Genomic DNA, 15,402 nt, shown 5'->3' with positions numbered 1-15,402 from the left:
GCGTATCCGAGTAATTGGATGGACCTTTGGAAGATTGTGCCTCTAGTGTTGACGGTTGAGTATTGTACAATTCTTTCCAAAACGGTATTGAAGAAGTCGCATGACAGTGCATCGCCTTGTCTAAAATCTTTTTTTGACATCAAATGCATCGGTGAGATCTTTTCCGACCTTGATAGAGCAGAGTGCATTCTCCATCGTCATTCTGCACAAACGGATAAGTTTGACAGGGATGCCAAAACCTGACAATGTTCTGCAAAGCTCTTCCCTATGGATACTGTCGTATGCGGTAAAGAGATGGTGGGTATCGCTTTGAAGCTCCTGGGTTTTTTCCAAGATCTGCCGTAGTGTGAAGATTTTTGGTCGATAGTCCTTGTCTGAAGCTACACTGATAAGGAACTATCACAGAAAGGATCTTATATGTACTTAAAAGGAGACTGATGCCTCTGTAGTTGGCGTAATTTATAGGGTCTCCTTTTTTATGTATCAGGCAAACTATGCTAAGATTCCACTCATCGGGTAGGCTTTCTTCCGACTATATTTTGCAAATGAGTTGGTGCATGCTCCCTACCAAGTCATCACCTGCTGCTTTGAATAGTTCGGCAGCGATGCCTTCAGCTCCAGCAGCTTTGTTTGACTTAAGTTTAGATATAGCTATATCTTCAGTTCATCAAGGTCGGGTAGGCGGAACTGTTGATCTGCGTCGCAGAGGTTGAGTGGTTCTATCTCCCTTACAGCGGAATTCGGTTCGTCATCGCCGTTATATTATTTGGAGATGTGGTCTTTCCATATTCTCAGCATCGACTGCGGTTCTACTACGATGTTCCGCTTATCGTCTTTACAGGCTTCGGTTAGTGGCTGGTACCATTGGGAGGTATAATTTATGAACCTTATTCTTGTTATGACATCCCTTTATCTCCTCGATCGTGCGCTTGTCATGCTCTCTTTTTTTCCATATAAGAAGCCGGTTTCCCTCTCTCTTCTTCTTCTCGCAAAGCTCGCGAGCAGCTCTAGTCCTTTTGTGCAGCGCCGTTTTGTATGCCTGTTGCTTCGCCGGAATTCGTCTTCAAACCAGGGGGTTCGCTGTGGTGGCCGTTTGAAACCTAGCACTTCAGAGGCCGCATCTCTGATGGCTGCAAAGCAATGTTGCCACTGGTTTTCAATGCTTAATGCAGGCAGCATAGAACTTCATGAGAGGTTATTAGAGACTCAATCGGAAAAAGACATGGCAATCTCTTGCGATTGTAGCCGTCTAACGTCGAAACTTCTCACAGTACTTCCTTGTTTGGGCTTGGACCGGGATATCCGTAGCCATACCTTGGCTACAACATGATAGTGGTCCGAGTCAATGTTGGCCCCTCGGAAAGTTCGGGTATCCTGTATACTGATCGCAATGTGGTCGATCTAGTTACATGTTGATTGATCAGGATATTTCCATGTCTCCTTGTGGATATTGAGATGTGTGAACTGCGTACTAGTTACCAGAACGTCTCACTTCGCATCGAAATCAATCAGCCTGAATCCGTTGTAGAAGGTGGTGTCGTTCAGGCTGTATCTCCCGATTGTGCCACCAAAGATGTCTTCTCTTCCTACCTCGGCGTTACAATCTCCTAAGAAATTTGATTGTCATAGCCAGTGCACTGCTCATAAGTCTTGTCCAAGAGCTCGAAGAATATATCTTTGGTGTTTTCATTTTTCTCCTCTGTTGGGGCATGCGTGCATACTAGGCTTATTCTGGCGAACATAGCCTTGTTGCAAATCCACACCCAAATAGACGCTGTCTTTGTTCTCGGCAGCAATCGCCGTATTTTTTATTAATTTGCGTTTGCCCGGTCCATCCCATCGCACTTCTTGGATGGCGATAATATCTGCCTTGCAGCAATTTGAGCTTCCGCTAATTGTTCGGCTGCACGTGATCTGTTAAGGGACCTAACATTCCACGTACAGATCCGAAGTTCGTTGTCCTTATTTCGTTTGCTTGGGTTATCAGCAGTGAATCCGTCCGTATCCGAGGCTTGTTGGTTCTTCGAAACTAACTAAGGAAGAAAAATGTTTAATGGTGGTTCATAAGCCTTCTAAAATATCGTCACGGGTTTTGAATTTTATAATTGGTTTAAGACCTTTTAGCCTTAAACTTAACAGCAGTGGGTAGGTGCTTTAATTCAACGGCCAATTTTTTGACGAAATTCTAAAATTAAAAAAAACTTGATCTAGTTTATCTTTATAACTTAATTTTAAACATATTTAAAACTCAAACATTTTTTCCAATTTATTTTTGAGCACTAGGAATTTTAGATCTCGGTGGAGTGGAAATCTAACTTGTATTTTTCTTTTTTGTAGAATCGCGTAGTCAATTCTAAATTCTAAAATTTTCCAAACAATAGTTTTCGTTTTGTTTTAGTTGTTGTTTCAAAATTATTAAACTTAAAAATCAGTAAAATGTTTCCACTGTTTCTTAAAAACTCTTATCACCGAAATTTCGAAAATACATTTGGATTTTAATGTCTTGCAATCTCTAGAGTCTCATTCCATGCAAACAACTTTTATGATAAGGATAATCATATGGAAAACGTTTCAGGAAATTTTGTGTTTAGGTGATTCATCCAGAAGTATTGTTGAGATAAAAAATCTGCTAGTAAAAGGTGAAAATACAAGTTTTTTGAAAGGATTTTTATTTAAAAAAAAAATGTTTTAAAATAATTTGTTAGATATTCATGTTCTTATATAAATAAACATTTTATAAATCTGAAATTAATTCCAAAATAAAATTTAATATACACATCAGGTCCTTGGAAGAAGTAGAAACATTTCTTTGATGAGTTCTAATATATCGAGGGTCTAAAAAATCAAAATTGTATCTCAAACTATGATCTTAATCGGAGTTCTAACGCGTATAACTTGATGAAGAAATGAATTAGGGTTTCTAACCAAGTTCTATTTTATAAACCGAATTTTAGAAGCTGTTTTGCACAAATCGTCACTTTTTACTTTGTTGAGAAGATGTTGACACAACTGAATTTCTGAAGACTGAAAAGATTTATGGATCATCTTCCATACAACCTTGAATTGAAATCTAATCACAATTATGTTTTAGAGGACTGTGATGTGGTATTGTAAAAATTTGTATCGCTGGTTTTGGAAAACCATTGAATATGAAGAATTGTTGTGTTATCGTTATAAGACCGCAAATATAAAGAGCAACATACATGTCTACATATCAAAAAATTTTTTCATTATATTGTTTCCTTAGAGAAAAGATTATTCTCAGAAAATGTAATGTCCAGTGGGTAAACTGTTTATTCTGGCGTTAAACATGTGTCTTTATAACAGTTTCTCATAAAATTTGTCTCTTCTGGGAAAGTATTGGACACAAATTATTCATTAACAGCATTAAAAAACTTTAATCGAAAATAATATTACTCTATTTTCGGTGGATCTTACTTATTGTTAACCATTTATTAATTTCAAAAAGAAATCATATTCCTTAAGTTTGTTTCAACTCTAAAATCTAAAAATAAATAATCAAATAATAAACCCTCAGCGTCGGTGTAGAAACAAAACTGACTTGAATAAATATTTCTTGCAACAATTAATCGCTCACAAGTATTAATTACTCTCTTAAATTAATACCTCCCACATATTTTCTAATTCAGCTGTTTCAAAATTCCACTTTCAAGTATTAATTGTAAAGTGGTTGTCGTCGCTATGTCTTCCCTTCTTTACACACATAGATATAGAAGGTTTATCTGCAGTCTCCACAAACCACAATAAACTTAACGTTGCAACATATGCATACGAGTAAAACAGCTTTCACATTCTGTCAAAGCACTTTCCTACATTCTTCGAATGAATTTGGCAATAAAACTCGAAACAACAATTAAACAAGTACATTTATTAGATTCACTTTAAATTTGTTACATTGCATAAATACGAAACTACCATCTTTACCATAAATTGCATTAACCACTGCACTGGGTTCCAAGTTGGGTCTTTAGTCGCCAGTCATCATTTCCATGAATTCTAAAAAGTAAAATGGAATTAAGTTAAATAAAGAATTAAAATGTAGATAGGAAGAAGGGATAGAACTTTACAAGCCTAATCCCTTATTGGATTGAAAACTTAATTAATCTAAAAATCAATCTCAAGAAATAATGGAATTTTCTTTTCATCCTTTCTTACTACGATTATAGGTAGGTAGGTAGGTAGGCTTACCTTCGAAATCAACTGTTCCCGAACCGTCAGTATCAATTTCGGCAATCATCTCGTTCAATTGGTCATTGTTTAATTGATCGTCTAATGCCATGAGGATTTCTTTCAACGATGATGTTGGAATGTAACCATTGCCAGCCTTGTCATACAATCTGAAGGCCTCTTTCAGCTCCTGCTGGATAGCCTCATCGTCCTCCTCTTGGAAGTGGTTTGCAACACGCTCGAATGCATCGAAATCAATAGTTCCATCACCTGCAAAATCAAAATATATAAAGTGCCACATCGTTATACGACCAAAACCTGGAGTATGTTTAATTGATTTTCATTTGGGGATTTATTGTCAAGGCTGTCATGTTTTGTACTTGTATATGCGTCCATTCGGTCCGTCCGTTGTCGTGTCAGGTGCTTTTCCGAGTATGCCTATTTTGAAATGTGTGTTCAATTTTATTTGTCGAGTAGAAGAGAAGGAATTTTTAAAATAAAATTCAAAAAGGCATACAAAGCCTGATTCTTCTTCTTCGGCACCAGAACATGCAATTGAACACGTTCCGATTGGAATCTTTAATGCAGCTGTCATTTGTGACGTTTATTTGACATTATGTATAACTATGTGCGTTATTACATTTCCCTTAAGGTAGGTTATGCAAAAGTGCACTCAAGATGCTACTATTTTCAATTTCATATTTTTCTTTTTATTTCTAGAAGCTTAACATCTTACAAGGCTCTGATGGTTTTTACTCATCAGTCATATCCTAACCGCTTTCGAAAGTGTGTAGAAAGTTAAAAAAACGTTTTTTTTTAAGTAAAAAACAAAAAGAAAACATAAATCTTGACACATAGTTTTTTTTTCTATTTGAAAAGTGAACAGATTGCAAATTTAAAAATAGTATAAATATGTGCTCGAGGGAACCAAAGGTAATTTCAAGGAATTTCCTTACTGAGTTTAAGCAATTCTCTTGTATTACTGAAGTGTATGTTACCGACGACAAATGTATAATCGTCAAACGAACGAGCCTAACTCAGAAGGATGTTGGTGAAGTGCTTAAGATATGTAGGTAGTTGGAAGATATGGGTTCCCCTGACTTTGTGCTATGCAAATGCAGAACTGTCACAGTCGATGTAAAGGTTTTGAATATATGGTAATAAATGCAAAGTCTAAAGAAATTGTTCAGACTATTTGCCAGAATTCGGTGTTAAGTCGTTTGTTTTGTTGAAGTTGCCTTTAAGATAGTTAAGTTAAGTTTCCTCATTAAAATTCAAATCAAATAAAATTATACTTTCTATTGCGAATGACAATGACATTTAAATACAAAAACGAAACACATAAGTGAACCCTTGGAACACGTATAATTTTTTAATTGAAATCCTTTGTTTCATTGGCAAATGAATGTATGTTTTAAATACATTGTTTTTTAAATGTTTAAATTTTTTGAAACATATTGCTTTAATATTTAAGACCATTTTGTTGGGAATTGTAAACAATCTATTAAGGTATTGTTTTTCGAAACTTTATATTTCTTGCTGATACATATATGTATGTATTTATGTATGTACATAATGTAAATTTGCAGCAGACAAAATTACAGAAATTGTACATTAAAATATTGAAGTTCAAAACTTTCGTCATATGTGGTTGCTTCTGCACTAATTCTGATTGTATCTAATATAAAAAATTGGAGAGAATTGGACTAACAACAAAATGTTTTTAAACTCTCCAGGCAATGAAATTAGTAAATACATAAGGGACAAATGGTCGTAAATGTCGCAAACACATTAAGCTCTTGAAAACAAAACTAGAGGTTGTTTGTTGACTTTAGAGTTAAAGTTATTATATTGGGTTCATACAACTTCTTGGTATTTCTTGGTGTTTCAAAATTCCTAGAATCTAAATACATACAAAATAATTAGGAAAAGTCTGGACATGATTAATTATGTCCGTTTGTATCTTATTATCGTCCTCCATATCTCAAGAACCAGCAGTGATTTCAACTTCAAACAAATCTTGTGGCAAAGAAAATACCATTGAAATGTTTTAAAAATGGTTTACAATTCTTTTAATATTTTTTTTTAATAATAGCAGTTAAAAAAAGTAACAATTTGGTGGACTCCAAGTATCTCAAAAGTCAATAATGTTATTCATGTTGAATTATATTTCATTTTACAGATTATGGAAAAAGCTAAGTTTTTCTTACAAATAAGAATATTGCACAAAATATTTGCAAACTCTCTATTTACCGAAAAAGAACTGATATTAGAATGAATAATTTTGTTTAAGAACGTCTTTGATTTGTAATCAAATTCTTACAACAAATCTTATTGACAATTTCTTTATAATAAATAAAACTCACTAAAACTACTACATATTAGAAGAAAACATTTTTCAATCAAATACTTCGAAACAACAAAGATATGCATTCAAATGTATTTTATCGCATATAAAATATTGTTCTAACGTTTGGTAAAAATAATGGCTGCTAATATTATTGGTGACGATTTGAACTGCAGTTACCGAGGTTGGGGTTGAGGAAGAGCTAATGGGGGCAACATACCTTCACATCTTATAAATATATATTTTCCTTTTCCATCAGTTTCTACTTATATACTCGCTGGTCAAAGAGGAAGTCCTTCAGTGTAAGAAGTTTCTGTCACTAACACTGTGTCTCAGCGTATAGTTTTTAACGGACTTCCTTCTGATCATAAACCTGTGCTATAACAAGTTTTTCGTCCTTCGCAAGTAATAGAGGAATTATTTTAATCTTAAAAATACTAACTTGTCTATTTTTAAATCAGATAAAATTGAAACTAAGAAATATGCCTAGGGAAATAGATAATAGAAGGTGTTGAGTTACTTGTTTCAGGTTTATATGATAAAACTCTTACCTCAATAGATTCTTTTGTACCGAAAATGCTCAAAAAGCATCACATTTTTTACATTGCTTATTATATTCTTGAATTTATTCGTGTCAGAAGTGATATCAAAAGACAGTGGGAACGATATCAATAAACTAATTTCCATGGAAATTTAAAGGAGTTGCAAGTAAGGAAAACCGATGGATTTTTAAAAATAAAAAAGAGGCTTGGATGCGAACAACACTGATAACTTCCCATCTCGTCTGTCGTTTTGTCTTGCTTAAAAGTTTGTTGGCTTTTGTGTTGGGTTAAAGAAGTTGTCAGTTAAATTATTTTTAAAAATTTTAAAATTACCAACAATATTTTTCATACAAAGAGTTAGTTTGGTTTTAAAATCTAGTTTTGTTAAATAGATTTTTAGTCGAAATCAAATGTTTACCAATTTTAGTAGCATTTCTTAAATGTTCACAAGTTGGATGAATGAAATTAGTTTGAGAGATATCAAGAACCGAACATCAATTTTTACCAAATTTGTAAGTTAAAATTAGCTGGAAGTCATGGTCTCAAAGTTTTGAAAAGATATTTGAGTCGAAAATCAATTTTTACCAACTTTTGTTAATTTTTTGTAATAAAACCCTCAACTCGATTTTTTTAAAAATTTTAGTGAATGTTGAAAACAATATTTTTTCAAAGATAAAATTAGTTTTAAGCCCATATCTCAAAATTTTGAGTCGAAATTCAGTTTTTATCAACTTTGAGTAATGTTTTTGTTCGGTTTTTAATTTTTTGTAAGAAAACCGTCAATTTGATTTTTTTCAAAATTTTACTGAATGTTCACAACAATATTTTTTATAAGTTAAAATTAGTAAGAAGCCATTATTTCAAGTTTTTGAAAAGATATATGAGTCGAAAGTCAATTTTTATAAACTTTTGTTAATTTTTGTTTCGGTTTCTAATTTTTTGTTAAAAAAACCGTCAATTCGATTTTTTTCAAAAATATACTAAATGATAAAAACAATATTTGTTGAAAGATAAACGTAGCTTTAAACCAATATCTCAAAACTTTTACTAATTTTGATTAGGTTTTTATTTTTTATAAAAAAAAGTATCAACTAGATTTTTCTCAACATGATGTCGGAAACATTATTCTTCGCTGTACAAATTTTTTTTGGAGAAATTTTCGAGGTGACAATTTTTTTGTCAGTTTTTTTGATTTATAAAAAAAACTGTTTTTTTGATTTTTTTCCAAAAATATAATCGTTGTGTATCACGTTACAATATATAATATAAAATTTAATTCAAGTCTCTAGCGTCATTCACCTTTTTTTAAACTGCTATGGTTAAAAAAAAACACCCACCCTATTTTCTTGAGAGCCCTTTCTGCATCTTTCTGCCTTATTATCTGTATAACAAAATTTATTTGAAGTCGATACTGGTCTGGTTCTTGAGCTATGGACGACGAAAAAAACGTTGAGAACGTACGCTTAGGTCATGCATATTTTGAAATCTTTTGAAGACAGGAAACGACAGGGTGGCTGTAGACCGATCAGTCTTCTAAGTAGTTTAAATAAGGTGTACGAAAGAGTAACTTATCAATTAAAGAACAAATTAGTTTTCCTGACAAACAGTTTGGATTTAGGAAGATGGAAGTTCTTCCGATTCTGTTTGACATAATGCTCTGATTTACAAATTGGAAACATTCACGATTCCAATTTTTTTTTCTTAAAAATAGTTCAAAGGTTTTTATCAGGAAGATGTTTCAAGTGTACGTTAATAAATACAAATCCGTGTTAGTAAACATTTATTATGGTGTCCTCAAGGTTCAGTTCTTGATCCTGTTTCATACAATGTCTACACGTCTTTTTCTTCACAGTTACCTTATTGTGAAACAGGGATTTATACAGATGACATCTGCAAACTCTCGTCCCATGAGTTTGGTTACAATATTGAGACCAAAATACACTTGATATTTTAATGAGATGTAATCACAAATAGAAACTAAATACTGGAAAGATAAAATAAATCTTTTTCACTAGAAAAAGAAAGCGATTGTCTCTTCCCAGTACCGAGCTGGGAGTCAACAGTACTTATATGAAATAGGAGTTTAATGTGCAATATCTAGGAATACACCCTGATGAACAGCTTATCTTTAAATAAAAACTTAATAATTCAATTAAAATAGTATACCGCTTATAAATAGAAAATAGAATTTAAATGTTGAAAATGAGATGGTTAATCTAACCTGGCATTATTCAAATAATGGTCTTCACAGTCATACAGGTGTTCAATTGATTTGCACAAGAATTCAATCAAAAAATAGGATGGGATGCGATTCACACTGATAACTTCCCATCCTGTCTGTCGATTTGTCGTGCTTAAAAGTTTGTAGGTTTTGGTGTTTTCTTAAAGAAGTTTTTAATTGAATTATTCTAAAAAAAATTAAAAATTACCAACAATATTTTGCATATATGTTGAAATAGTTTGATTTAAAAATCTATTTTTGTTATAAAGATTTTAAGTCGAAACCCAATTTTTACCAATTTCAGTAGCATTTCTTAAAAGTTTTTATTTCTTATACAAATTGGATGAATGAAATTAATCTGAAGTCAATATCTTCTTTTGTTCACGAGATATCGAGAACCGAATATCAATTTGTACCAAATTTGCGAACTATTTCTTGTAGATTTTATTTTTTATGAAAAAGTGGACTGTTGAATTTTTATAACAAATTAATGAATAAGTCGCCATTTTGGAACGACCTGTTAGTCTTTTCTTGCTCTTGGCTGGCAATCTATTGAACCCTCAGCTCAGCGTGGGGTGTGGTTCTTGGACCTTTCAATGACGCAACAAAAAAAATATTGCCAGACTCTGAATATAGGTGTTGATGATGCCCGAGACTCTCTACCCTCCCTTCCTTGACTCCCACGCTAGAGCAACCTATTTGAATGGCTTTTTCCTCTCTCAAGCCATCACCCTTCTCATCGTCATCCTTTTTTTAGGTTTTTATTTTTTATAAGAAAACTGTCAATTAGATTTTCTCAAAACTGTACCGAATTTTGAAAACAATATACAAAATCCTATACGATATAGTTTTGAGCCATAATCTCAAATTTTTGAAAAGACATTTAAGTAGAAAATAAGTTTTTACCAACTTTGAGTAATGTTTTTTTAGATTTTCATTTTTTATTTAAAAAACTGTTTATTTGTTTTTTTTTTTTTAAATTTAACCAGTTGTCAAAAACGTTATTCTTCGTTGCACAAAATTATTTTGGAGACAAAATCATTTGTTCCAAAAATTTCAAGGTGACGCATTTTTTTCAGTTTTTTTATTTATAAAAAAAAAAACGTTTATTGGATTTTATCCTAAGAATAGTCTCTAGTCTCTAGCGTTACTGGTTCGTGAGATTTTTGGGTTAACCAAATTTGTCACCCTTTTCTTAAATTGATTTGTTAAAAAAACCACACACTCAATTTTTTTGAGACTCCTTTCTGCATTTTTCTGTATTATTATCTATATAAAAAAATTTATTTGAAGTCGATATCTCTACTGGTTCTTGAACTATGGTCGACGATATTTATTATTTTATTATTACTTTTCGTGTCTAATGTGTTTTTAAATTCAATCTCTTTCTTAATCGAAATGTTTGTTGTACTTAAATGAAGGTTTTTGTCATATTTTCCTTCCAAATATTAATGTTTTCTTTTTATTTTTATTTATATTGTTGTAAAAATAAAGTATTCAGTAGAAAGATATATTTTTAATATCAAATCTCTGTGTGAACTGAGACGTGGATAATCGAATACTGTTTTAAAACAGGAAATAAAATATCTATCTGAGTTAATTTATTGACCAATTTGTGTAATAAATGTGATTAGTAGAAATATAGTTTTCCGTCGGCTTTTTTGGTCGATCTAAACGCATTCCACCCAAAAATTGAAAATGAGGTTAACAAAACAATATCTTTCTTATATGTAAAAATCTATCGTGAAGAAAATCATTTGCTTTTCGACTGGTATCAAAAACCAACAGCATTTGGAAGACTAGTTAATTTCCGATCAAACGAAGAAAGGCATAATATCATCAATACTGCGTCCAACCTCGTGAATAAAATTTCCAAAATAATTGATTTACGATTCCACCTTTGCCAACGAGAAAAAAGTCATCAACATTTTAAGTGATAATGGTTATCCTTCTACTATAATTCAAAGTCTCCTTTTAAAACACAAAATGCAAATTCCACGAAAAAATATTGATGAATCCGTTAGAACGCACCACCACACCATGGTTTACGGCCCAACTCCATCCAAAAACTTCAAAAAATCCTTTTCCAAAACATTGACACAGGTTCGGCTTGCTTTCAAATCAAACAAAACACTTGACCATTGTTTTACTAAACTCAAGACGAAACCTAATAAGGACAAAAAAAACAGATGTGATCTACAAAATTAACTGCTGATACACTAGCATTTTCTAACATTGACCAAGCCGTTTCAACTTTTAATAAGATCCTTAATTATTGTTTTGAAAAAAATGTACCCATAAAGAAATCAAGAAATACAAACTTTAGCCATCCTTGCTATACGAAAGAATTGCGTTTACTGCGTAACAAAAGAAATAAGGCATGGAAAACGTATCTCAAAACTCTGTCTCCAATCAACTTCTCTGTTTATGTTGAACTTTTTAACCAATTTAAGTCTCTTTCTTATGTTTTATATGCTTGTTATGTTACTGATATGGGCACCACTTTGAAAGAGACTCCTAAAAAGTTTTGGAATTTTTGTAAACTTAAAGAAAAAATCATGTGGCTTTCCAGTTAACTTCACTTACAAGAACATTTCGTAAGATAGAACTGTTGATATCTGTAACGCTTTCGCAACAAATTTCCGTGAGTCCTTTGTTAATAGCCCTCAAGAAGTTGATGAAGTATATTTTCAGAATATTCACACCTTTTCGCAAACAAGCTGTAGTCACATACCTGTGCTACAGAGTACTGTCCTTGGTCTTTTATCTTCGTTAAGTGATGACTGATCAGCCGGTCCCGATGGTATTCCCCCGATAGTACTAAAAAAGTGTAGTAATGCTTTAGTTGAACCCCTTACGTTCTTTTTAAAACTTTCTCTAAACAGTCAAATTTCCCTGCAATGGAAGAAGTGATTTCTAACACTAATTTACAAGAAAGGAAACAAGTCGGATATAAGCACCTACAGGGCCATTGCAAAGCTTTCTTGCATTCCTAAAGTATTTGAAGAAGTTGTTTGTGAAAGTGTAGCATTTTTAGTAAAAATTTCATTTGCGAACAGCAACATGGTTTTATGAAAAAAAAAAAAAGATCAACCGTTACTAATCTCCTCACATTCTCAAACATATGTTCAAACGCTTTAGAACAAGGTTATGAAGTTTACTGTGTATTCACTGACTTTTCTAAAGCTTTTGACCAACTTAGCCACGGAATTATTTTATTTAAACTTAAGGCTCTTGGTTTGCCACCATTTTTCTTAGCTTGGATTAAGTCATTCCTTGAAAACAGATCCTATGAGGTAAAATTTAGAAATTGTCACAGCATTGTAAGCGGTCATTCTCCAAACTTTGAAGGCGTGGAAGTTCTACAGACACTGGAACATGTTTCGCAACGATACACATTAGAAACATTACATATTCCCTTGAAGGCAGCAACCCCTGCCGAAACGTTGGGAAAGTTAATGTTACTTAATTGTTTCATTGCAAAAATTAGATCGACCAAAAAAGCCGACGGAAAACTATATTTCCACTAGTCGTAAAATATCTATCCATCTAGCTTTGATAAAAAGAAACTTTAAACTTATTTCATCTCATACAAAATACTGCTATTTATATTTTGTTAACTTCGACAAAAAAATCTATTACTCGTGTTTTTAGAAGAATTAAAAATAGTAAAGGACATGAGGTTCTCTTTTACAATAAAAAAACTTACTTCTGAACAGCTGAAAGAAACTTTAGGTGATCGCAAAAAGACCGTTTATTATTATACAAAAAATATTATTTACAAATTTTGAATGGTACGAAAAACAAGTTTTCTGTGTGGGTCACCTTTCAGTCTGTTTTTGTTTTTTTTTTATATTCCTTATCAAATATTTGCACGAAAACTTCCTTCTAGTTGAAGTAAGAAACTTATCTGTAGACATTTTTTAGGAAACTATTTTTTGTAAATATTGAAAATATTCGTCAAACGAACGAAAGAAATTATACTAATTTAAAAACTCTGCGACGATTGTTTCTTTAAAGGTTACATCTAAGTTGTTTACCGAAATATAGCTTATCACCTTAGTGACTAATACTATCTGCAGAATATATGTAAATCATCAACCTTTTCTATCCCTATTCACATGAGCCGGATTGTTTATTTCTACATAATGTACATATGTAGAATTTCCTCCTGATAAACATCAATATACATACATGTAAGACATTATGCAGATTTTCTATCTATAAACAAACAGAAAAATAAAACAAGTTGTAATTCAAAGAGCTGCAGCTATTACACGGAAATTTGAGGATTTCCTAAGTAAAAGAGTGTACATCAAGGTTCTAAGAGAAATTATTCTAGAAGACTTGAGGGTCTTTTCCCAGGAAACCAATTTTATCACAAATTACTATAATTGCGAGTAGAGTAGTGTGTTTCAGTAATGTAATTAATGCTTGAGAATAAGTTTTCTTCAAGTTTTCCTAATTGTATAGTAATTGGTTGCGTTAAAAAAAAATGAAACTTTTTTTATGGAAGCATGTGTAATGTTGGTTATACGAGTATACATAAATATGATGTAACATAATTTCCTGTAGAAAACAGGTAAGTATACAAAAAGAGAGTGGAAATGAGAAATTGCTGGCTTATAAGGATTCAGGATTAATGTTAATTGAGTATTTTGTAAGTTACTATAAGAAGAAGTGTTTTGAAAGTATTTTTAACTTTTGAAAACTAACCGGTGTAGTGTTAGTTTAAAAAAAGCTCTTAAAATGTAGGCAAATAAGTGTTTTTAAGCACTTGTTTCAACTCTAAAACACTCATTTTTTTAACGTAGCTAATCCTTACTTTAAGAGGTTTGTTTTAAATTTTTTGTTTTAAACCTTTGCTTGTGTGATTTCAATTGTGTATGGGTTTTTATGAAAACAGTATTGGAACACGTTTTAAATACATATTCAATACAACTCGCTGTATTGAAACAAACTAAAAATCAAGCAACAGAACAAAAAAAAGGTTTTACAATAATTCTCGGAAATATTGCACAATTTACGTAGTGACTAGTTTTATGAATATATAACTCGGTTGTGAGAATAGGTTTTTATTTTGTATTCATCAGTTGTTGTACATAACAAAAAGTTCGGATTTTTTAGGAACTCCCTTCATCCCTAGGACTTAAATTGTTTACAAAAGACTGGTGGCTCGAGATTATGCCAATCAGCTGTAAAAGAATTCCATGAACAAAATTTTAAATAGGAACAATTAAAAGTACTATGCAGTTGTTAAACTTCACACGCTTGGTTTAGCTGAGAAAATAGGAACAACACTTTTCTTTGTTATTTTGTCATCTCTTCAGAAAATCACTCTAATTTATATTCATATCAATTACATTTCATTCTAAAGACCTCCTTTCAGTTTGAGACCTTTGTAGAGTCGTCTTCATCTTTCTCTCTTTTTTCTTATGTTTAATGTGTCTTCAATTTAATTTTTCCATTTTTAGTCCAAGATCAAGTTTTTCTACATTTTTCTATTATTTGTTGATGACGTGCGAAAAATATCTACGATTAAGTTGGCTCATATTCTCCCATACAAAAGACACAACTGATGCCTATTTTCATTGAATCCTTCAACTTGCAACGTATAAATGCATCAAGCATATAGAACACAGACATTTCTTGGGGGAACTATTGCATTTCTGCCTAAAATAAATATTGCATGGTATTTTGACATGACAGCGTTTGAACTTACTTCATTAAATTTAAACTTTTTTTTGTAAAAAAAACTTACAAATTTATTTTTGAATTCATTTCTTTTTTGCTTAACTGTATTTTCATACTTGTTGGAAATATAAAAGTATAAATCACGTCATCTTTGACCTTATGGATTAGTTTAAAACTTTTACTCCAACGAAATATAAAAAAAAAGAAACAAAAGTAAAAGTAAAATTGAACCACCATCCAAAGAAATCGTTCGTATTCGAATACATATGAGTTTAACTTTTCCACTCCATAGAATTCAAGTACTTAGCAAAAAAAAATTTAAGACCTATTCGAATCAATAAATTTCCTCTACTCACATGAAAAACTATTTATGAAAATGTACTCAAGTGTACGTATATATGTATGTGATA

The 15,402-nt window shown here is 31.9% G+C and overlaps 3 protein-coding genes across 5 annotated transcripts in view; 1 reads left to right on the top strand and 2 right to left on the bottom strand.

Moving 5' to 3' along the window:
- The window catches only part of LOC129948258 (ATP-binding cassette sub-family F member 2), a 380,395-nt gene extending 374,718 nt beyond the window's left edge, over window positions 1-5,677 (bottom strand). Inside the window, exon 1 of the mRNA XM_056059189.1 lies at window positions 5,665-5,677. The gene's annotated coding sequence lies outside the window, so the exon portion shown is untranslated. The remainder of the gene's footprint in view (window positions 1-5,664) is intronic.
- LOC129948266 (calmodulin-A-like) overlaps window positions 1-15,402 on the top strand; it is a 290,047-nt gene that overhangs the window by 221,649 nt on the left and 52,996 nt on the right. The window lies entirely within an intron of this gene.
- Window positions 3,870-15,402, bottom strand: part of LOC129948270 (troponin C-like) — a 29,293-nt gene continuing 17,760 nt past the window's right edge. The window contains exons 4-5 of the mRNA XM_056059203.1: window positions 4,210-4,458; window positions 3,870-4,017 (exon numbers count right to left, since the gene is read on the bottom strand). Coding sequence (XP_055915178.1) covers window positions 3,989-4,017; window positions 4,210-4,458 — 278 coding nt within the window. The 3' untranslated portion in view covers window positions 3,870-3,988. The remainder of the gene's footprint in view (window positions 4,018-4,209; window positions 4,459-15,402) is intronic.

This window comes from Eupeodes corollae, chromosome 2 (genome assembly GCF_945859685.1).
Source record: "Eupeodes corollae chromosome 2, idEupCoro1.1, whole genome shotgun sequence".
Lineage (NCBI taxonomy): Eukaryota > Metazoa > Arthropoda > Insecta > Diptera > Syrphidae > Eupeodes > Eupeodes corollae.
This window is presented reverse-complemented; position numbering and strand designations above follow the sequence as displayed.